Source organism: Aspergillus karnatakaensis, assembly GCF_047715665.1.
Source record: "Aspergillus karnatakaensis strain CBS 102800 unplaced genomic scaffold BJY04scaffold_64, whole genome shotgun sequence".
NCBI lineage: Eukaryota > Fungi > Ascomycota > Eurotiomycetes > Eurotiales > Aspergillaceae > Aspergillus > Aspergillus karnatakaensis.
Genome location: NW_027395776.1, coordinates 129,773 through 150,343, shown reverse-complemented (window position 1 = coordinate 150,343; position 20,571 = coordinate 129,773). Strand labels below are relative to the sequence as shown.

Below are 20,571 nucleotides of genomic sequence, written 5' to 3'. Positions count from 1 at the left end.
TTCTAAATATATGGTACTAGGAAAGAGGGATCTGTACTGTAACTAATCACAAATCTCGTCAGTAAGCATATATCTACGGCATCCTGTGTGAATGCGATCCCAAGCTGGAGCATGTTAGTAGCTTCTTTAAAAAACAGACTGCCTACTGAGTGACCATAGGTGACGAGGCAATCATCCGCACACGATCTCTAGATCTGTCCGCAGACCCTATAGCTATATTAATCATAGTGTTTGAGAACATGTAAGATGCAGAGAAGATATGGAATGTCGGTAAAGCTGCGTGGGTGGATTCTAGATTCTCAATGCAAAGTGTAATTAACCATATCTCTGCCGATAAAGTCATAAGGTCATAGATTATACAATATAAAGTATATCTGTACTGGAGGTTAGTATACAGCTCCAGCCATAGAAATTGTTCTTGGATACGTCAAGAGTATAGTCTTGGTGTCATCAAAGGTTGCCTGATTAGACAAACATACAACCCTTGCGTTGCATTATGTAACTCAGGAAGGAGTATCTACTTTAAACCTTGAGCTGTCATTGTTATACTATACTCTACGCACAAATGACATAACTCAAGGCTAGCTGGTATCTTCTAAGTTTAAAAAACCTGAAAGGGTTTGTTGGATTCAACGGTTTAAAGAAACACGAAGCCACCAAGACATCCCACTCATAAAGGCGACTCCACCCTTTAAATTCATCTTAACCTGGAGTACCCCATTTTACCGGTTTCAGTCACCATGGCACCAGCACGCTCGCAGCAAATTATTGTCGTATACGGTGCTACTGGTAGTTATCTCTATTCCCTTGATCAGAAACGCAAAGTAGCCAGCTAATTCCTTCTGCAAAGGCACCCAAGGCTTCGCAGTGACCCGTTCCCTGCTCCAAAGCCAGCAGAACTACATTGTTCGGGCATTAACCCGCAAGCCGGAATCCGTAAAGGCACAGGAGCTGTCTCGTCTAGGCGCTGAGATCGTCAAGGCGGACGGGTTCAGCGACACCGACATGAAAGCAGCTCTGGATAATGCTTGGGGTTTCTGGCTGAACACCCACCACCATGACGCGGTACAAGATGATCCAAACGACTCCTTCCATCTTTTCTGTACTGACCGTCTAGGCTGTTCTTAATCCCGATGGGCCCACCGATGAAGCCCTCGGGCGCCGACTAGTGACTCTGGCCGCAGAGGCCGGCGTCAAAGTCTTCATCTACAGTACTTGCGATTCACCAGCCAAGATCACAAACGGCAAGGCTCCTGTTCCTGGTATGGATGGTAAGTTTTCCTCTCTCTCTAACACCGCTTTTCATAATTACGAGGTTAGGCTAACGAACTATCAGCAAAGCACCGAGTCGAGCTTTTCGCGCGCGAGTTCAAGGAGTTCGACGCCGTGATTGGAGCCTGGCCAGCCTGGTACTTTGAGAATTTCATCGACCCCGAATACGCGCAGGCTTTTGGCGGGTTTCCACTCAGTCCCGACGACGAGGGATATTACACCTTCACCAGCCCGCGGATCGGAGCTTCAAATACTGTGCAGACAATCGCAGTGGCCGATGATTTCGGCGAGATGGTGCACGCCATGTTTCTGAATCCACGGGAATGGAAAAACTGCACGGTTCCCTGCATGAGCGACTCATTTTCTTACGAGGAGATGGTCGACACGTTCACCAAAGGTATGCGAGAGCGTTGCTAGTATATTTCCAATTGCTTGAGTTTATTTGGGATGATGTAAACTGATTTGATGTGATACCCGCACTGTAGTGACCGGCAAAAAAGCGAGATATATCCCAGTGAGCTCGTATCAGGACTTCCCCACGCATGGCAGTACCGTTCTTGAAGAATTGCAGGACGTGTACCGATATATGCAGACTGCGAATGGGTGGTTCTTTGGCAAACCGGACGATGTTGCGACGTGCCAGCGCCTGAAGGATGAGGCTCGCGCGGATAAGGGGTTGGAGCCTCAGCGGGTTATCAGCATGGAGGAGTATTTCGTACAGCATTACGGGGGAAAGTGAGGTGGTTGTTTACTGGAATTTCACATTGGTATCGCGTGTGGGTGTAATATATTCACTCTATGGCGCCAGAATGGTCATTGCTCTCTGTTTTCAACATACTACTATATATTATCCCGCAGCACTTAGACTATACGGTACCTGTGTTGGTTGCAATGAAGCAGCCCACGAGCATCTATTACTCTCCAGCTGCTTTTGATGAGGTCATGAATCAATCCATGCCAATGGTAAGATGGGCATGGTTTGTCGCTAGGATATGATTTATCGCCATGGCTATGGACAATCAGACCCTATGGAGGGAATGTTCTAGACCTATACACGACCAAGCCGTTCTCTTGGTCAAGAAACCTCATTGGTAGATCAATAGAGTGTAAGTGTCATTTGATGTTTTGACAAATTTGGTGTCCATGGGTACAGTAAGCCGTCGAGCGTTGGATCCATGGGTTCTTACATACTGTTTTTGTCTGATTAACTAATAAGGAATATCAGTGCTAAGAAATGTTGTCGTCAGGACTTGCGGTCTAACTTATAGCTCGAATATTACTCAAAACATCAAGACGTTGGCTAGGTGTGTTGCTCTCGAATATACACAAACCAAATTGACCACGATTGGAGTCAGGATAATGGCAGATTTTCAGCGATTGCGCTCAGAGGTTGAGACCCCTGGAGCCGTGATCAGCCCGGATGACCAGCTATCTGATACAAATTCGAGGGTATTATGGTCTGATCTTTCCTATCGGCGACCAGTATGGACCCTGCATTTATAATACGATCACATATTCTGGCCATCCTAACACATTGTACCTAGGGAGTCGTTGTTCGCCCAAAGACGGCCGAAGACATAGCACGCACAGTGAACTATGCAAGAGACCATTCTCTGGATTTAGCAGTTCGAGGAGGCGGCCACTCCAGCAGCGCCACTTCATCGACCGAAGGGGGTATCCTCATCGACCTCGGCAAAGAGATGACCAAGATCAAAGTCGATCCGGACAATCACACCGTCACCGTGCAAGGGGGCGCAACCTGGGGCGATGTTGGAAGGGAGGTAGGAAAATACCCGCTAGCCGTGAACGGAGGCACTGTCAGCATGGTTGGTGTTGGGGGTCTCAGCTTGCAAGGAGGGTATGGCTATTATGCCCCCCAGCATGGGGTAGTCCTTGATACCATCCTGGCAGCCAAGGTAGTCACTGGCACCGGGGAGATTCTGAGCGTATCCTCGCAGGAAAATCCAGATTTGCTCTGGGCGATTCGGGGCGCTGGGCCGAATGTCGCGGTCGTATATGAGCTTACCTTTCAGGCATACCCGCAGCCCAACCAGATCTGGTACGGGATGAGGAACTATCCAGCGCACGAAGTCCTGAGCGTCGCCGCAGCGCTGAATGCCGCTCTGTTTCACCCGCAGGGGAAAGCCGCCGCGCACTTACTTCTCTGTCTATCACCCGAGGACAGTAAGACGCCGATTGTCGGGACGGTATTATTCTTCGACGGCAGCGAAAAGGAGGCCCGTGAGCACTTCTCTGCGCTCCTCAAGATAGAGTGTATCAAAGACGAGATACAAATGAGGCCCTTCTCTGACATCAACAATGTCCTTGACCCATTAGTGCCGCCGGGGGGCCGGAAAATGGAGATAGGCTTCCAAACGACCCTGCCACCTCGCCCGGCGTTTGTTGCAGAGCTCTTCAACACTCTCACTGCGAAGCTTGCCGAGGAGCCTGATCTCGCCCATAGCTCTGTGGAGATTGACTTCTTTGATCCGGCTAAAATATGCAACGTGCCTGTGCCAGCCGCTGCATTTGCTACGCGTGTCAAGCTCCTGCATGGGACTGTTATACTGCAGTGGACCGATGCGAGTAGAGATGAGGATTTTATCACTTGGGCACATTCTGTTCGGAAGATGGCTGAGCGGGAGCTATTATCACATGGCCAGAAGCAACATCTGACGACTTCGAACTTCATTGATTACACACACGGTCGGTGATTACTAGATCAGAACATTCATCGCCTGAGCAGGCAGCTAACTCTTGCCAGAGAATAGGGTATCGCCCGCGGAAATGTTTGGCGAGAATGCGGATCGGTTGTTGCAGATCAAGGGGAGGTACGACCCGGCGAATATGTTTAACAAGCAGAACCCCATTGTCTGATTTCAGCCGATGGGCAGTTGAGTCATTGATGGTTTTTCTGGTAGCGTCTTACTTATCCTTACTACTTCTTCTGTTCAGTAGTCCGATTATTGCAACTTTGTTCCACTCGGTTGTACAATGCTGTCTCTAAGAATGGAGCTAGGAGGAAGGTAGGAGTTCTTACTGAAGCTGCGTAGCTATACCAAGAAGGACTGACATTTGCTTTTCAGCTCTACTATGAGTGTACAATATCTACCTGGTCTAGTATGGCCAACATACCTTAACATAACGGTTTGGAGAGTAAGAGCTGGCCTTGACGGGCTTCAATTGGTCCTTTTTTTTATTTCTACGAACAAAGCACCGGTGCGAGCTATGCGAGTTCAGAAGAGGATGATAGTTGTATCGTTTCTGCCCTTGACCTACTCAGAGGCAGTTGAAACCAGTGCACAATCATGAGTGGGATAGTGGGGAGCTTTAATATTATCTAAAGCCTCAAACGTAGGGTGTGGTCATGTTGGAGAAAGGCAGAGGTTCATTTATCTAGACAGTTGACAGACTTGATTGAGCGCAGTTATAGCCACTCGGTAACTGCATAAACTACTTCAACTACAGCACGGGACGCTACAGAGTTAAACTACGTCGATACAGTGTAGAGTGTGTCTACAACATAATCGATTACTCCTACTTGCGGCGCGCGGTTTCAAATTAGAGAAGTTGCACTGGGATAAGGATGTTGCACGGGAGAAGTCGCTTTGGGGAGGTCCATATAGTCGCATTGGGGCAAATCATCCATTGATCCATTCAAAGGGTGTATCCTAGAGGGTACGTCAAAGTCAAAATCAACGCAAACAAACTCCATCTCTCATCCCAATCTCAATTGTAGTCGTCGTTCAAACAGACCCCGACTTCCGCAGGACAAGGAAGGTCGCCTTGTCGCCAGCGCCCTTGCGGTAGTCGTTGACATCCGTGCTAATAACCTTAGCCAGGCCCTCTCGCTCAAGCTTCTCGACTTCCGCTTTGTAGCCCCCCGAGACCCAGATCTCGTGGAGGACCGTAGCGACAACATAGCCGCTGGGCTTGACGAGGCGGATGAATTCCCGAAGAGCTGGGTCGGGCCCGACGTGGCCTCTTGTGAAGGTGCCGCAGCAGGTGACAACGTCGTAGCTGCCGTCATCTGCTTCAATGGGCTGGGTGAGGTCGACCTGCTTGAGGTCGCGATAGTCGCCGGTTTCTTTGGCGATCTTCAGCATGGGCGGTGACAGGTCGGCGCCGTCAATGACAAGCCCGGGAACGCCCTTGGATAGGGCTTGTCCGACAAGGCCGGTTCCGCAGCCTGCGTCGAGGACCTTAGCGGAAGGGCTGGTGATGAATTGTAGGGCTGTTTGGGCAGTGAGGACAGGGGCAGTGTAGTTTTGAGAGACGTCGGCGAGGTCGGTGTTGTAAGAGGTGGCCCAGGTGTCGTAGAGCTTCATGCAGGCTTCTTTGCTCAGGGCATTGCGGGCCCCGGCGAGGTGGGGGTTTTCGGTGATTGTCTGGGTAGCCATTGTTGTGATTGATGGTCCGAGGAGTGTATGTGAGAAGAGATAGGGCTTTGAGGATAGGGCTTGGGGATGTGCAGTGACAAAGGGCGGGCAATACCCCCCTTAAATAACCTTTGGCTAGTACTCTTCATGTCAGACAGTCGGTTGTCCTCGAACTCTATGGATGGCGTAATGGCTCGTGCCACTCTTTGCTGAGGATAATTGGATAGGATGTGAGGCAGCGGGATTTAGCTTGCAGCCTGCAGATACAGTATGTAACGCTTATAAGAGCGCAGAAAGACATACCGAATCAGCCCCGCGGTAATCAGAATACGGAGTGGCTGCTTGAGTCTACCATATGCTGAAGCCGTTGGCGTATGGGAATCCCCCACTATAGATTACTCGATACCCACAACATCCACACCCCCCGCCTGCTCCGGTCTAGACGTGTCAGTGGTTAATAGTGCATCCACAGGGCAGTGCGTCTGCAGATGGGTCGGATTGGGTAGGAGATGCTGCGGATTGCCCAAATCTCCACGGCAATTCGCAATCTCCGCCATGCATATGCGCTGAGTTCCGAGCGCAGAGCGTGAATGGTGCATTTCCTGGTCTGGCTCCTTGAGGCTGTGATCTTCCATGATATGCGTCGAGCTACTGCAGACTAAGGCGCCCTAATCCAAGATAACCTATAATACCGACGACAGTACCTGCGGGGGATTTTCTCGTCGAAGCGACACCCTGCAATAGGCCAATGCGTCGCTTCATTGACCTCGCTGAAATGAAGCATGATATCATTTGTTCTGGTCGGATAACTCAAAGCGGGTATTCCGGTTGGGGCCGTATAGGCACACTCGCCGCACTACAGACACAATGCTAGGTTGCCATTCATCTAAGGTCTCGGTGTGCACCGTAGCGCAGCCGGTGTGTGTCCGTAGCGGCCGCAATACCCCGCCTGGGCTGACGCTGTCGGACTAACCCCATTGCCAGTGTCTGAGCGCATCAACGCATGGGCTAGGGCTCGACTTCAATAGGTGTATCTGTCAGTCGAACTCAGTTGAGTCAAGTAACTAGTGAGTATAATAACCACACCCCCAGGGATAGGCAAATTCCGAGCAGGTACATTCAGGTACTTGGCAGGGGAGGATTAGCATACGTCATGACTGTTCTGCGGGGAAGATGGAGTGGCCTTCTTTTTACCCACCCTAGGGCATGCCCCCATTGCCCCGGCATTCTTGCGGTAATTCTCCTTTTCTTTGCACTCCTCTCATGCAGTCGCATCGTCGATTTGTTGGGCAGAACAGGAAGAAACGAACAGAACCTCTATCTTCGTGCATAGGCGCCCCTGCTCAAGCCTTCTGCTCGACAGCATTCCAATCAGGAGTCGCAAGGCTATTTCCTTTGCGAGGCAAGCAGAAGCAGCTACTGACAAAGCTTGGTTGTATTGATCTGTATCCCGACATTGCTCCTTGCTGTCACGAAATTAGCATCGCTATCTTGCTAGCTCGTATCTCTTAGCCTCTGAACATGATACCTAGGGCTCAACCAGAAAACATAGAGCTACCTTTCTATGCTTTTACTGAGAGCAATATCATGCCACTGTGGTTATAGGTATCCGTGTCCTAGGGACTAGAGACACCGGCACGATCATCTCAAGCCTGGACTTGCACTCCGTCTGCACTCGGACCCCACACCACCTCTAGAAGCTATACTTGGATTAGTGGATTGCACCTCCAAATGGTCTCTTTCACTCCATGCAAGACGGCAGACCTCGGCAGAGCACGTATCGATCCCGAAATTGCTAGAACAGATAAATGTGATACGATGCAGCCGTGATAATTCGAGATAGGCCATTCCAAAACACACCTATTAGAGATAGTTAGATAAAGAAAAGGTCCAACATAGATTACAACCTCAGAGTACCCATTGTTACCAAGCGGTCCAACTCAATTTGACTCGCAATTAAAACGGAGGGCCCTCAGAAGAAGATAAAGGTCAGCGTCAAAATACATAGTCTGTCACTCGACATCACCGTCCCCTCTATTTTCTTTTGGAACAGCCCCCTTCTCTGACCTTACGTCTGTAGATAGAATTGTAGGGGCTCGACTAGCAACAATTTACTCATCCTCAGGCTCGAGTTGATCTACATAGCCCGGATTCTCCAAGCCCTCGCCGCTAGGAGGTTTCCTGGCCCGCTTGTTGCGATTTGCATTCGAGTTTCGGACGGGCAGGTTCGAAGCCTTTGAATGAGGTCTCGGCCGGTTCCGCTCAAATGATTTTGCTCTTCTGCTACGTGGAGTTGGAGGCCTTCCAGCATCCTGTTGTCTTCGGCTTCGAAGAAGTGGCGACGGAGACCGCCGGCGATACAGCGAGGTAGTGGTGACAGACTTCAATGTTCATAGTTTTGTCTCTTTCTATCTCTAAGCCGTAAGCTTGGCCCAATCCTGCTGCAATGGTTTGGTCCCGTATGTACTGCGGAAGTGAGGCAGAGTAGTCCAGCGCATTAAAGACTTGAGCATCAGGCGGTGCTCTTCCCAGGCACAGGCAGAGCGCCTTTTCCACCATCGCAGCACACCAAACAGTCAAACAGTATGTAGAAGTGGCCTGCTCACGGCTCTGGATGCTCCTCAATTCGACCAACAGACCCTGGCGGGCTGAATGGCTATGCGCAAAAGGGAATGTTGAAGAAAACGTCTGCCGGTGTCCGATATTGTCCTGTTGCAAGGTGCTTTGGACATGATGCATTCTGCCAAGATGACCTCTCGGCCAGCTGGGAGCCTGCCTCGTCCGCTGTGCTGGAGCTGGGTATCTTCTCCTAAAGCTGAAGGACATTCATCTTCCGTGTCAGCTCCAGCCTCTTACACTCTCATCCCTCCCACGTTCGTCCCCTAGTTTGTTCAGCAATATTCAAAGCGACTCAATGCCTCAACCGCATGTATACCCACCCACCACGTCTCCCCTGAAGTGATCACCGACGCCCTAGAGGCATCTCACACACTTGAGCCACCACGATCATCAGACAAACTGCGCATCAGCCAGTCCAAGCAACAGCGCCAAACCCTCGAAGGCAGCGAGGCCAGTTTTAGCGAGTCGGACACCAGCATCTCCGAACTCCTATACCGCCATCACCGCCCACGAGCGAACATCAGTCGTGGACGCGCCCTAAACCTTTCCCCCCCAAGCATTCGGGAAACGAAACATCAATCAGAGACGGGCATCGCGGTATCCTGCCCGCCTCGTAAAAAGAAACTTGATCATCGAACAACGTGAGCAAGAGCGAAACGACCGAAGACTAGACTTCGAGCTTTTCAAGCAGCGACAAGAAATCGAACGGCTGGAGGGAGCAACCGCGCGAAAAAAAAACGGCAGCACACGCAACCGGATTCTAGGCAGCGAGACGGCTTTGGCCCGAGTCCCGGACAAGGACAAGAGGGAGAAATAATGGAAAGCGGGGACGTGGATACTAGAGAGACCCTCAATAACAGGCATGGCCGGCGAGAAGGCGATCCGCACAGCCACCACCACCTGCAGCAAAGAACCAGTATCCCTGAGACAGAGGGACCCGAGGAAGAGGAACTAGAACAAGAAGAGAGCAGTCACCTCCGGCAGGAAATTTCAGACTGCAGAATCAAGCAGTGTGCTATCGGCGAAGCAGTAGTTGAGTATCTCTGCACGCTACAAAGAGAACATCAGCGCGACGAGGAAGACGATCGCGAGTTGCAAGCCAGTCGGATCGACCGTTTCATTTCCACTGCCCTCGCCGAGCGGGAATTGGATCTCAGTCGCACACTATCCGGAATACAGACCCTCTTGGCCTCGCAAGAGACACGGATCCAGGCTCTCCTGGCGGAGGCAGAGAAGACTCGCAGAGCCGGAGGAAGAGGGAATAGCACTGTTAGGCCAGGGGAAGGCTCTCTGCCAACGCGTCCTCCAGTTGTAAAGCTCCACACCGGTCGTGTCTCGCGAGACAGGGACACTGTACCTATCGTCGGGGACTAAGGGTGCAAAAATCATCTAAGAAGCCATCAGTAGTCCAATAATAATGAAAGGGGAGTAGCACGAGTAGTACCCATAACCAGAGACTCAAATGATACTAGGCAGAATTATTCTAGGTAACAGGGTTCCAGTCCTGTATCGGTGTCCACGGATCAAGATCTAGATCGGGTACCGTATGGATCTTGGACGGCCGAATCAGGCTCCCTTGCTCCCCGTCACCTTATGTCATCGTCTGCAGGTGCTCGTTATTATATACTACAACAAGCAGACAGGCAAAAGAGTCTCTTGGCGCAAGATTCTTGTTCAAGTTTCGTTGTCCGGTTGGAGGACCACGACGGGTGGGAGGGTCGCACGAGTTGAAGTGCGCAGCGACAAATATATATCTTAATTTCAACGGTAGCGGAGAACTAGAACTTGAACTATCCAAGAAACAAGCCAGCTTACGTTGGAGTCATGCGATACTGTACGTAGAAACAGATGGAGGTCGTTCTGCTAAAGTTATCCAGGGCAATACGGTAGTAGGTATGTGATGGTCTCACAATACTAGACTATGCTAGAGCTAAGAGTAGCGATAATCTCCCCAAGTCAAGTTATAATCATAACTATAACTACAGCAACCCCATACATACTTCCCCATTCCATTCCATTAGACCTTAAACCCATTCCCAATCTATCTAACAACCCAATAAATAACCCCAATAAGTCAACAACCCTCCCTACCTAAGCTCCACATCTAATTGACCTCTTTCTCCGCATCCGGCAAACTCTGATCCGTCGTCAACTTCGGATTGCGAATACACAAACTAAACACAATAAGCGGGACCGTCAAGCAAAGACCCGTAATACAAAGTAGCCGTTGCGTATGGATATACCCCTGGATCACAGCATCTCGTGCGGGCGTGCCAACAGGGTTCGCTGACGCAAATGTGAATGGATCGGCGTAGACTTCTGCGGCGAGGGTTGCGTTTCCGAGGTTCTTGGTGAGTTCGGGGAGGAGGGTCTGGGTCCAGATTGCGCCGGAGATTGTGCCGCCGAGGGCGGAGCCGATGTTGTAGGAGGCGAGGAAGAGGGCGGTTACGATGGCGAGGTCTGGAGGTACTGTTAGACGGATAAAACTAAAAAGGGGGTAAGGAAAGGATAGAGGCTTACGCTCGTGCTTGGTGGCGGTTTGGATACTGGCTTGGGCGGGGTAGGGGAACATTCCGCCAGAGATACCGAGGATGATTTCACCGGCGACGATACCGGAGTAGCTTGATCCGCTGGCTCCTCCTCGATAGTTGTAGAGGATACCGAAGGCGACGGTGAAGAGACACGTTCCGGCAACGATGAACGGTTTGAGACGGCGAACTTTGATGACGATGGCACCGAGAATGCAGCCAGTGATAACGGAAGAGAAACTAGGCATGTCAGCAGGAGATAGATGGACGAAGTCCGAAAAGAACGAACCTGTAAAGAGAGGCAATTCGAGTAGCGCTCAGGATACTCTCGTCAAATGAGACGACAAGAACTGTGTACAGGTAGTTTCCTTGGAGCGACCACGCTGCTGCTATTAGTAGATTATAACAACTTAGAGTTGAGTTACATACCACAGTTGAGCATGACAGCAATTCCGATGGCGCCCCAAACAGCCCTATCTCTCAGCAGCTGCACTAGTTAGCACAACCTGGAACATTCGTACCAAGCTTAACATACCTTGAACGGAATCATGGGATGCGGGCAGGTCCGCTCCCAATAAATCCACGCCGGGATGCATAAAACACCGATGACCAAAGGAGCAATGATCTTGGCTTGCTTCCATTGAGATCCGCTCCCACCAGCAAGGGTGAAGGGGACCAGAATAAGAGCAAAGACAGCGATCAGCAGAATGATGCCAATGACGTCCATTCTCCAGAATACCTGGATAACGGTCTGCTTCAAGCCGTAGGTTTTGAAGATACTCGGGTAATCGGTGATCTTTTTGGCTTTTCGGTGGCCGTAGAAGAGCGTCAGGAAGAGAGGGATCGAGCAGACTATTAAGTTAGCATCTTGTCACAGTTCCAGTGCATCCATGTACCATACCTGGGAAGATAATAGTAAACATCCCAATACCCCAGCGCCAGGTTGTCACCTTGAGCACGGCGTCCGTCAAGTTACCACCGACCCATGTGTTAATCTAATCCCGTTAGCTGAGTTCAGCAGTACATCCAACAAGAGACATACAATAAATGGAGTCGCGGGGATATAAGAGAACAGAAGACGCGAGCGGGTAGAGGTCGTATCACCGATCAAGACCTCAGCCAAAAACATGACACCAGTATAACCAATCTATTCCACGTTAGCGAGCCGAGTCCGCTATGATAGAGACTAGCCAACATACCTGATGAATGACTGCACCAGCGCAGAATGTCTGCACATTGTTCGCAGCCGTCTCGATAACAGTTCCTACCATCCACCGCAGTCAGCACACGCCTTTCGGAACATAAAGCTAGCTGACATACCCAGCGTATAGAAGAAAACCGAGAAAAAAATCAACTCGACACGACCAAACATATCCGCAATTTTCGCCGCAGTCGGCTATGGATTCTCGTCAGCACCTTCCCGACCGAAATCCCGATATACGAACCTGAGCAGCAGCCGCAATTACCGAGCGAAGAACCTGGATCGTAGCAAGGAGGCCATGATTGTTGTAGTCCGCGGTCGCGAGGGGCTACAGAGGAATCAATGTCAGCGTCAGATCGGACAGAACAGGACCTCGGGGCGGAAAAAGGTTTACCTGGTAGGTACCGCGCACACCACCATCCAATCCATAGACATAGGCGATCAACCAGATGCCGAAGAACATGGAGATACGGGCATAGAGTCCGAGTTGGCTGTTCAGCAATTCGATGCGCTTCACACCGGGACTCATGGACTCGGTGGAGATGTGGGAGGCCGCATCGTCCTCGAGGGCTGCATTGTCGCGTGCTGCGACCGGTTCGGCGGCATGGCCTGCTTCCTTCCACTCCGGGGGCGTGGACATGTTGACAGTGCTGTCTGGAGCAGGACAGAGGAAGACTGAGGGAAGGAATTGAGGGAGAGAAAAGAGGAGGAGAACGTTCGAAGGTTTCGACAGCAGGGATAAAAAAGACGCAGAGACGAGAGTAAGCGACAGGCCGACGGGAACGAACCAAAATCAGGCCATCTTATCAGATGGATAACTTGATTCAGATGGGCAGAGATTTTAGAGTAGGCGACAAATCAGCATTGCTGTCAGCTCGTATTGTCTCCAGTTGGCAGTTCTTGGCTGGTCGACAATGGGAATCATTCCCGGGTCTAGAATTGCCTTGCCCACCGGCCGCCCCGAAGTCTCTCGTATCAGATGCTCTCGTTAATCTAATCTCTATACTACATCAAAGTCAATTGACCCGAGTCTGCAAGAACTAACTCGATCGCGCCGCGTTCCCCAAATCGTTCATCAGCTGGCATAACCCCTGCACCAGCGGAGGCAGCGCATCGTGAGGAGCGTCCGCCCGCAGAAGCCCCTGCGCCACGTCCATGACGCGCCCCGGATCAGCGATCGCGGCGGGTCCGCGGAACCCTTGTAAGGCCGGAAACCCGCGGCCGAGCGAGATGAATTTGTGCACCTCGGTTGTCTCCTCGCCGTCGAGAAATACCATCGGGTACCGGTCGCGCAGGCTGGCGTCCGAAGTCGGACTCACTGCGGTGGCGGCGGCCATCTTCGTGTCACGCGCCTTGGACACCACGCTATACGACCAGAATGCCAGGCTAGCGTAGTATACTCCTACAGCCAAGAATCCTGTCAGGGATCCTGCTGGCATGGCTTTTGCCGCGCGGACTACTTGTCCTGCATGCCAAATTGCCCGCCGGGAGTCGACGCTATTGATCCATTCCAGAGCGCTGTGGTAGACTCGGCGAGCCTCTTTCTTGTCCTCTTTACCGGCAAAGAGCTGCAGCTCCTCGAGCGACATGAACAGAAACATCGATATTACCTCGTTTAGTAGTGAGATTTCAGGGCCCGGCATGTTGGCCCATTCGTAGCAGGTCATGCGAAAATGCTGTAACACTTGCGACAGTTCCTGCTGTCGTGAGTTAATGACCAGCGCATTCCAGTGTTTCGAGTTTCCTTGTGAGATAAACTTCAGGCGGTGGTACTCGTTGATCAAGGCCGACAGGCCATGTAAGATGATCGATCCAGAGAGCTGGCAGTCGATGCGACCTTTCCACTGCGACATGTCGCGCAAAACATCAACCAGCGACGGTAGTCGCTCCGGTCCTGGTGTTGCAGTGGCTAGGTAGATGTCCCTCCATTCCTCCGCAGATTTAGCCTCCCATAGCGGTCGAATCATGGGGAGAGGTAGCTCCAAATCAGCATAGGAGATCAAGGGATTAATGTTCAACATGAGCGACGATTGAGCATCGTGCAGGAAGAGATGGTGGACCAGTCTAGTGATATCAGCGTCAGCACTTGAAAACTCTATATGCGTGTTCACCTCTTGAATGACTCTTGCTCCGCCCAGTCTCGCCACTTTCGCTGTAATGATTCGCGCGAGTCTTCGAGGGCAGGAATCACCGTTGAATACACCGATCGGCGGAACCTGAGTCCACGCCGCAGCATCTGCATAGTCAGATTTGACGTTCAAGATTAAAGATGGGTACATACCGTTAATATTGGCTGTTGAAAACTCTCCGCTATTTCCGTTCGTCGCCCACTTCCACTCCAGATACCAATCTGGAGGACCAATGCAAATGTTTGCGAGGCTCGTAGGTCTCGAATTGTGGTATTGTCGTTCTCATACTGGAATTGTTAGAGCAGCCGACGTAGAGCTTGACAACATACCTTTAGAGACATCTGGAGGCGCACTACCTCCATGAGTGCATATCCTAACTTCCGGATTGTGGGTATCGTGGAGCGTACAGCTGCAGCTGCAGCCACAACACCCACCATGTCCGGGCTTTCTTCGTTCGGGTGGAACGTGGGTCCATGAATCCACGAGTCAACCTGCTGGCTCTGGTACGCAAAGTAGTCCTGTATCAGACTGTCAAGCAGCTCCGTACTCGGGAACGACTTCATAATCCGTGTCAAGTTAGCTTTTTGGCTAGTCTGCAGAACCATTCCGAAGATCACATCCCGAGTGCTTGGAGACAGACGCTCGGCGAGTATTTGCCTCTCTGAGCGTACACTTGTCTCGGGGCTATCGATCGACTTTGGGACTGATAGGTCTCCCTGATCTGCAAAAGCGTGGTCTTCGCGGGCTGGTTTCCATGCTGATAAGGACGAGCGCTGATATGCTTCCGCACCAAGAGCAATTCCACTATCTGCATCCAGTCGATCGTTTGCTTCGTCTGGTGGTACGGGGTTCACCGACCCTCGAGAGTTATAAAAGTCAATCAGGCCGAAGTCGACCTCGGTGAGATCGAAATCAAAGTTTAGGTTGTGGTCGTACAAGCGGTGGGCGTAGTAGTCATTCGGAGGCCAAGCGGAAGGGTCCAGCTCGCCTGGTCGTGATAGTGAGACGAGAGAGTCCGGAATAAACTCTGGAAAGAAGGTTCCGTCGACACTGAAAACCCCACTCTCGTGGTCAACCAATGGGGAAACCGTTTGACCTGATAATTAGCCACTGCTCTTTCGCTTGGTAGTACAGAAGCTCACCATCATATGCAAGAGGCATAGCGCCTGCAGGATTTGGTTGGGCAAGAAAGGCATTCATTTGTATGTCTGGTTCAACAAGCGGGGGGTTCATTTCGGGAAGAGGCGAAAATGTCTCTTGCAGAGACTCGGTCGGGGAGTATTCTTCTTCGAGTTGCTCATCATTCAATCCTATACCGTCAGTAACAGTCAGGAATAATGCTGCCGGATGTGTTGGGCATACCCTGCTCCGCCGAGTCCGGCGCATCATTTCCAGACTCGTGCCAATCGCAAAACAGCTTTCTATCCCGACAGCGCCGACACGGCTTCTCCTCGTCGCACTTGAGCTTCGAGGTCGCACAAGCTTTGCACGCTTGTGAGACACGCCCGTTTTTCGAGTAGGAGGAAGGGCGCTTTCGCTTCCCCTCTTGCGCGTGGTTGTGGCCGGCAGAGTGCCGCTTCAACAGGTCCCTACTCTTGATCAGCGGAGACACCGGAGGGAGGTGGTGGACCACTCACGGTCTCGAGAAACCTTTATTGCAGACTTGACAGATATATGGCTTCTCTCGAGTATCTGTACGATTCAGTCAACGAACTTGTGGATCAAAGGTGAAACAGACGTGAGCGGACATGGCGGATGAGGTGGTCTGCGCGGTTGTAGCTTTTGCGACAGGAGCCAAAGCCGCACTGGAAGTATCCTTGACGGGACTTGGAATCGCGAGGCGAGTCCTCTGGCATTTCGCATTGCATTTATTCTTAAGATTTCAAAATAATCAGAGAGAGCGGGGAGGTGGAGGAGAAGACGGGGGATTCACCTGTTCATGTTGGGTGGAGAGGGATGATATGCGGGGGCCAATGAGTTTTCTTTGTTTACTACCCCAAGGTTGGAGTCTAAAGATAGTTTCATTCCTCTACTTCGCTTACACGCTACTCTTTTTTTTGACAATAGTGAGCATTTTTTTCTGGTAAGCTACAATCAGAAAGCTCGGTGTTGAGGCGCCGAACACCTCGCCTTTGACTTTGACCGAGGATACGACATCACTATTTATCCACCTCCCAAAAACCCCTGCAATCGCCAGTTGGTGGTCCCGAGGTTTCCGAATCAGCTCTCGGGTTGTGGGGGCGCATTCCGACGAGGCCTCGCCCACCTCTCATCTCTTCCAAAGCACACCTCCAAGGCCTTGCTTCCGGTGGTCTGAGCAGTCTGTCTTAATAAAATACAAGTCTAATCTTCCATCCTAAGCTTACATCTCCAGGAACGAGAGTCCCCGTTCAATCACGAAAATCGTCACCATGGGTAAGCTCCACCTCATCCTCATCTATACCGGCAGTACTAACAAACAACAGGCCTCACACCAGTGCACTTCTTCTCCCACGGCTCAACAATGATGCTCGGCGAAGAATCCGAATCCGCCGACTACTGGCGCAAATGCGGCGCCGAAGCACTAGCCAGAGGAATCAAAGGCGTAGTCATTATGGTATGCCATGCCACCCTCCTCTCTCACACTACCCTAGCATTCAACCCACCACCTCAAATCTCTAACAAAACAAACCAGGGCGCCCACTGGGACTCCCAAAACGACACCCTTGAAGTCTCCACAAACCCAACCCCCGCAAAATCTCCCGTCGCCTACGTCAACCCGGAGAAATACGTAAACTACAAACTCACCCCGGACCTCCCCACAGCTCAGCGCTGCATCACCCTCCTAAACCAAAACGGCTTCAACGCCTCCGGCAACCCAACCTTCGACTGGATCCACGACGTCTACCTAATCCTAATCCACATGTTCCCATCGCAATCCCCACCAACAACGATAATCTCCATGAACGCCTCCTACGACCCGCACTACCACATGGCCGTCGGCAGCGCATTGCGGCCACTCCGAGCAGAAAACTACCTCCTAATCGGCACAGGCGGGGCGGTGCATAATCTCTACCGCAACCGGTGGGCCCCCATGCTTCGATTCCGCGATAATTTCGCGATGGAGACGCCGCCGGAGGATTGGGCGCTGGAGTTCCGGCAGGCGGTTGAGGATGTGATCACGAAGAATTCCGGGCCGAGACTGAGGCGGGCGATGACGAGGCTTATGAAGCATCCGCGGTATCGGGATGCGCATGCGACGGATGATCATTTTATGGCGGCGTTGTTTGTGGCTGGGTTGGTGGGGGATTGGGAGGATAGTGGCGTGAATGGGGAGTTGAAGGCGGAGAGTTGGGAGTTGACGAACATGTGTAATTCGCAGTTTACGTTTGGCGGGTGGGAGGGGGTGAAGGTTGGTGCTTAGGTTTAGGGTCTTGTACGGATATGAATTTGTTCTTGAATCGAGTCTTTATTGGTTATTGTTTTGACTGGTAAATGAGGACTTACTGCAGCGGCTTTGCTGCGTGCTTATATTAGGGCTAGTTGCTTGGATGTATCAGATCTTATTCGGTTTGTGGATGAAGCTGGGGCCTTGAATTGGCTAACTAGCTGGATCCTCTCATTGAATTCAAGCCAGACATCGAGCTCGGTTCTACTGGGTCCCAATTGTGTAGATATCTTTATCCCGATATAGATGCCTACATGCTCTATCAGACGATATGGCTTTGCAGAGTATATTATATCAGGGCTTATGTAACTCGTCCAGCAGCTTCATAATAACCCTCCATATTTCTACCCAGATACATGAAGAAAACATCTGCCGCAAATCAGAGTAGAAACTGAAAAGCCAAACTATGCTACACCTCCCCAGGTAACCACCTTACAACCTCCTCAAAAATCCCACAGCATAATACCCCAACGTCCCCACCGTTGCCACAAACGAAAACAACGTAATCACACCCCCCGTAATGATCCCCTGCTCAAAGAACCCAATCCTCTTGCCCGCCTTCAGCCCCGTACTGGGCAATGGGCTAACAGCCTCCTTCCACGCCTCTGTCGCCTCCTTCGAGCGCGGCTTATCCAAGACCCAGCGAACCAGAGATGCATTACTGCTTTCTGAGACGAACTGCGGGCGTGGGGTCTGGAACAGGGAGGGGCTGTAGCGCGTCTCACGAGTTGCTGGAGAGCCGGTGGGAGCAGCTGGGCCGATAAGAAATTCGAGAGGTACATGGTTGATGAAGGATATGTGGGCGTCGATGAACTGGGTTAGGTATTTTGAGGAGCTTGGGGCAGCAAAGGAGTATGTTGCTGCTAGGGGACCGAAGCTAGGATTTGTTAGTGCTGCCATTGAGCGTAGGGGGTGAAACATACGATACGGTATAGTCAATAGCGTCGTCCATACTGGAGACGGGGTGCAGAATAAGCACCTTCTCTTCGACTTTCTTCTGTAGCAGAGGGGAGCTCCGATCATGGACCTCGACAACGCCCCATCCGGATCCTGAGACTAAAACACGTGCACTGGGGTCCTTATACGCAAGATCCAAGATTGATAATCCCGGGCTTGACCGGCGGGGATTAACGACCTTTTGCCTTTCTTCGCCGGTTGGGCCAGACAAATACTTTGATGAGTGCAAAATGATAGACTCAACGAAGGCCTTCATAGCAAACTCCTGGACCAAGACAACATCCGGGGAGTAGGTAGACTTTCCCCCGAAGGCGAATCTCGCTGCAACTAAGGCTTGAGCAGCAGCCTGAATATCAGCCGTCCGGTCGACAACAGCTACCGTCCTCGCTGTAACTGGCGAGACGAGACTCCGCGTCGAAGAAGAAGTGCTGCTGGTTTGCGCAACGACCAGGACCTTCTCAAGCAATGCCTGGTCCGGTCTCTCCTCGCTAACAGCAAACGTATCCGCAACCAAAGCTTGAACAAGAATCTCTTTCAGGAGCGGCGGTAGCGTCAACGTATTCTTCGTCAACTGCGTCCATCAGCACACTGTCCCCCTCTGGATACCTCTAGAGCTTACCTCGAGAATGATACAGTTTCCTGCTGCCATCGCCGCACTCAAGGCCGAAATGACCGAAAAGAACATCGTATGTGTGCTCGGAATAATATAAACTATTCCAATTCCCCTCGCCGCATCGACATTGTCCTTCCCATTCGCAACGCGGTACTCTTTCTCGAGATCTTCGTCTAAGTTCAACGAGAGGTAGTGCGTTCGGATTTCTTTCAACGCAAGACAAATCTCCGCTTGTACTTCCTCCACCGCGTGTCCAGAATCCGTCTGTATCGCATTCTTAATCTTATCGATATGCTGCACAAGTGAGGACTGGAGACGGTGGAATTGGCCCTGTCGGTAGCGGATGGTTTGGGCTCGGCCGTCGATTTCAGCCGCGAAAAGGCGCGCGAAAGGTTGAGGGGCGACCATCCTTTTCTCTGCAGCTTTTCAAGTACTGACACAGAGAGCTAAAAAGGATGTTAGACGACTGCGAGATGATGGGTGACGAAGTTGGTAGGTATAAGCAGATGTGGGCGCCCGTTTTCTCGGCAGCTATCGTTGCAGTCTATCTCCGAAGCTCTTCGCCCATTTTCCGGTATCATGCAAGGAGCTTTTAGCTCTAGCCTGGAGCTGAGTCGTGCCATCAAGGGGGAGGGGTAGGGGATGTGGTCGTCTCGGGATGTGGAGGAGGTGAGATCCCTCCCCAGCTTGCATCCGAGGCTTACCCCAGGCTCTTCGCTCAGACCACACACCGTACGTCGAGAGGCACGCCTCTCCTTCTTAGGAACCGCACTCTATCCTTTCTGCATCTCAATCAGTATTGCAACTCTATATCTCACGTTCACCATCAAGTCAACCAACCGACGATATGTCAACCACCACAACCACCACAATCGTGCCAGCGAGCACCGTCTCCATCCTCGCCGACTACGAACTTCACCACAGCGGCGCCGAAACCTCACCAAACAACAATCAAAGCCCCCAGCCATCTCAAACATCTGCTCAACCACAAGACTGGCCGTCCGAGTACCGCCGCGTTCCTCCCTACCGTCCCATAAATCGCAACTTGGACCGAGCTGAGCGTGCAGCGGGGGCGAGTGTGCCGGAGTATATCTTCATTCAGTCGATGTTGCATGGAGTCTGGTTGAATGCGGTATGTTGCTACAAGGAAAGTGTAGAACAGGGTAAGGAGAGAGCTAATGAGACTTGACAATAGTCCGTCGCGAGACTCTGGAGATTCACAGGAGGAAGAATCAACGATAGGATATTCCGGTATGATGTTGGCGGGGAGTTCTAGTTCTTATTTCAAATCTTGTCTTCCACATCCTAGTACAGAATTTATATAGTTCCTGGCATTCAATTTTACTGCTTTGACTCAGCTCAGATCAGATCATTGAAATGCAAGCATATCTCATCCACCTGAATATGTATATCAAAATCCTCTCTAATGCCTCCTTATCCTCCCAG

The 20,571-nt window shown here is 51.3% G+C and overlaps 8 protein-coding genes across 8 annotated transcripts; 4 read left to right on the top strand and 4 right to left on the bottom strand.

Annotated features, from left to right (window-relative positions):
- Positions 1-740: 740 nt before the first annotated feature.
- Positions 741-2,035, top strand: BJY04DRAFT_231451 (NmrA/HSCARG family protein; the record flags this gene model as incomplete). Its single annotated transcript, XM_073719536.1, has 5 exons — positions 741-789; positions 851-1,065; positions 1,118-1,271; positions 1,337-1,669; positions 1,758-2,035. The coding sequence occupies 5 exons, from the start codon at positions 741-743 to the stop codon at positions 2,009-2,011; spliced, it is 1,005 nt and encodes a 334-aa protein (XP_073566498.1). The 3' UTR covers positions 2,012-2,035.
- A 596-nt stretch (positions 2,036-2,631) lies between these two features.
- On the top strand, positions 2,632-4,149 carry BJY04DRAFT_222859 (FAD-binding oxidoreductase; the record flags this gene model as incomplete). Its single annotated transcript, XM_073717518.1, has 3 exons — positions 2,632-2,754; positions 2,817-3,978; positions 4,037-4,149. The coding sequence occupies 3 exons, from the start codon at positions 2,632-2,634 to the stop codon at positions 4,147-4,149; spliced, it is 1,398 nt and encodes a 465-aa protein (XP_073566497.1).
- Positions 4,150-4,847: 698 nt separating this feature from the next.
- Positions 4,848-6,072, bottom strand: BJY04DRAFT_231449 (class I SAM-dependent DNA methyltransferase). Its single transcript, XM_073719535.1, has one exon. It carries the CDS (start codon positions 5,670-5,672, stop codon positions 5,019-5,021), a length of 654 nt encoding a protein of 217 aa, XP_073566496.1. The 5' UTR covers positions 5,673-6,072; the 3' UTR covers positions 4,848-5,018.
- A 4,031-nt stretch (positions 6,073-10,103) lies between these two features.
- sit1 (putative siderochrome-iron transporter Sit1) lies at positions 10,104-12,859 on the bottom strand. The gene is made up of 11 exons (XM_073708669.1): positions 12,394-12,859; positions 12,244-12,327; positions 12,119-12,194; positions 11,998-12,062; positions 11,841-11,945; positions 11,700-11,793; positions 11,334-11,650; positions 11,228-11,285; positions 11,088-11,181; positions 10,791-11,038; positions 10,104-10,730 (listed from the first exon to the last, which is right to left on the bottom strand). Exons 1-11 carry the CDS (start codon positions 12,637-12,639, stop codon positions 10,375-10,377), a joined length of 1,743 nt encoding a protein of 580 aa, XP_073566495.1. The 5' UTR covers positions 12,640-12,859; the 3' UTR covers positions 10,104-10,374.
- A 180-nt stretch (positions 12,860-13,039) lies between these two features.
- BJY04DRAFT_231446 (putative C6 and C2H2 transcription factor RegA-like) lies at positions 13,040-15,984 on the bottom strand (the record flags this gene model as incomplete). Its single annotated transcript, XM_073719534.1, has 8 exons — positions 13,040-14,063; positions 14,111-14,235; positions 14,281-14,415; positions 14,458-15,224; positions 15,271-15,438; positions 15,491-15,717; positions 15,766-15,820; positions 15,867-15,984. 8 exons carry the CDS (start codon positions 15,982-15,984, stop codon positions 13,040-13,042), a joined length of 2,619 nt encoding a protein of 872 aa, XP_073566494.1.
- A 393-nt stretch (positions 15,985-16,377) lies between these two features.
- On the top strand, positions 16,378-17,548 carry BJY04DRAFT_140316 (DODA-type extradiol aromatic ring-opening family dioxygenase). The gene is made up of 3 exons (XM_073708670.1): positions 16,378-16,543; positions 16,594-16,724; positions 16,803-17,548. Exons 1-3 carry the CDS (start codon positions 16,540-16,542, stop codon positions 17,529-17,531), a joined length of 864 nt encoding a protein of 287 aa, XP_073566493.1. The 5' UTR covers positions 16,378-16,539; the 3' UTR covers positions 17,532-17,548.
- A 439-nt stretch (positions 17,549-17,987) lies between these two features.
- BJY04DRAFT_231445 (uncharacterized protein) lies at positions 17,988-19,533 on the bottom strand (the record flags this gene model as incomplete). The annotated part of the gene is made up of 3 exons (XM_073719533.1): positions 17,988-18,432; positions 18,479-19,083; positions 19,132-19,533. The coding sequence occupies 3 exons, from the start codon at positions 19,531-19,533 to the stop codon at positions 17,988-17,990; spliced, it is 1,452 nt and encodes a 483-aa protein (XP_073566492.1).
- Positions 19,534-19,860: 327 nt separating this feature from the next.
- On the top strand, positions 19,861-20,552 carry BJY04DRAFT_199603 (uncharacterized protein). The gene is made up of 2 exons (XM_073712791.1): positions 19,861-20,257; positions 20,321-20,552. The coding sequence occupies exons 1-2, from the start codon at positions 19,973-19,975 to the stop codon at positions 20,399-20,401; spliced, it is 366 nt and encodes a 121-aa protein (XP_073566491.1). The 5' UTR covers positions 19,861-19,972; the 3' UTR covers positions 20,402-20,552.
- Positions 20,553-20,571: the final 19 nt, after the last annotated feature.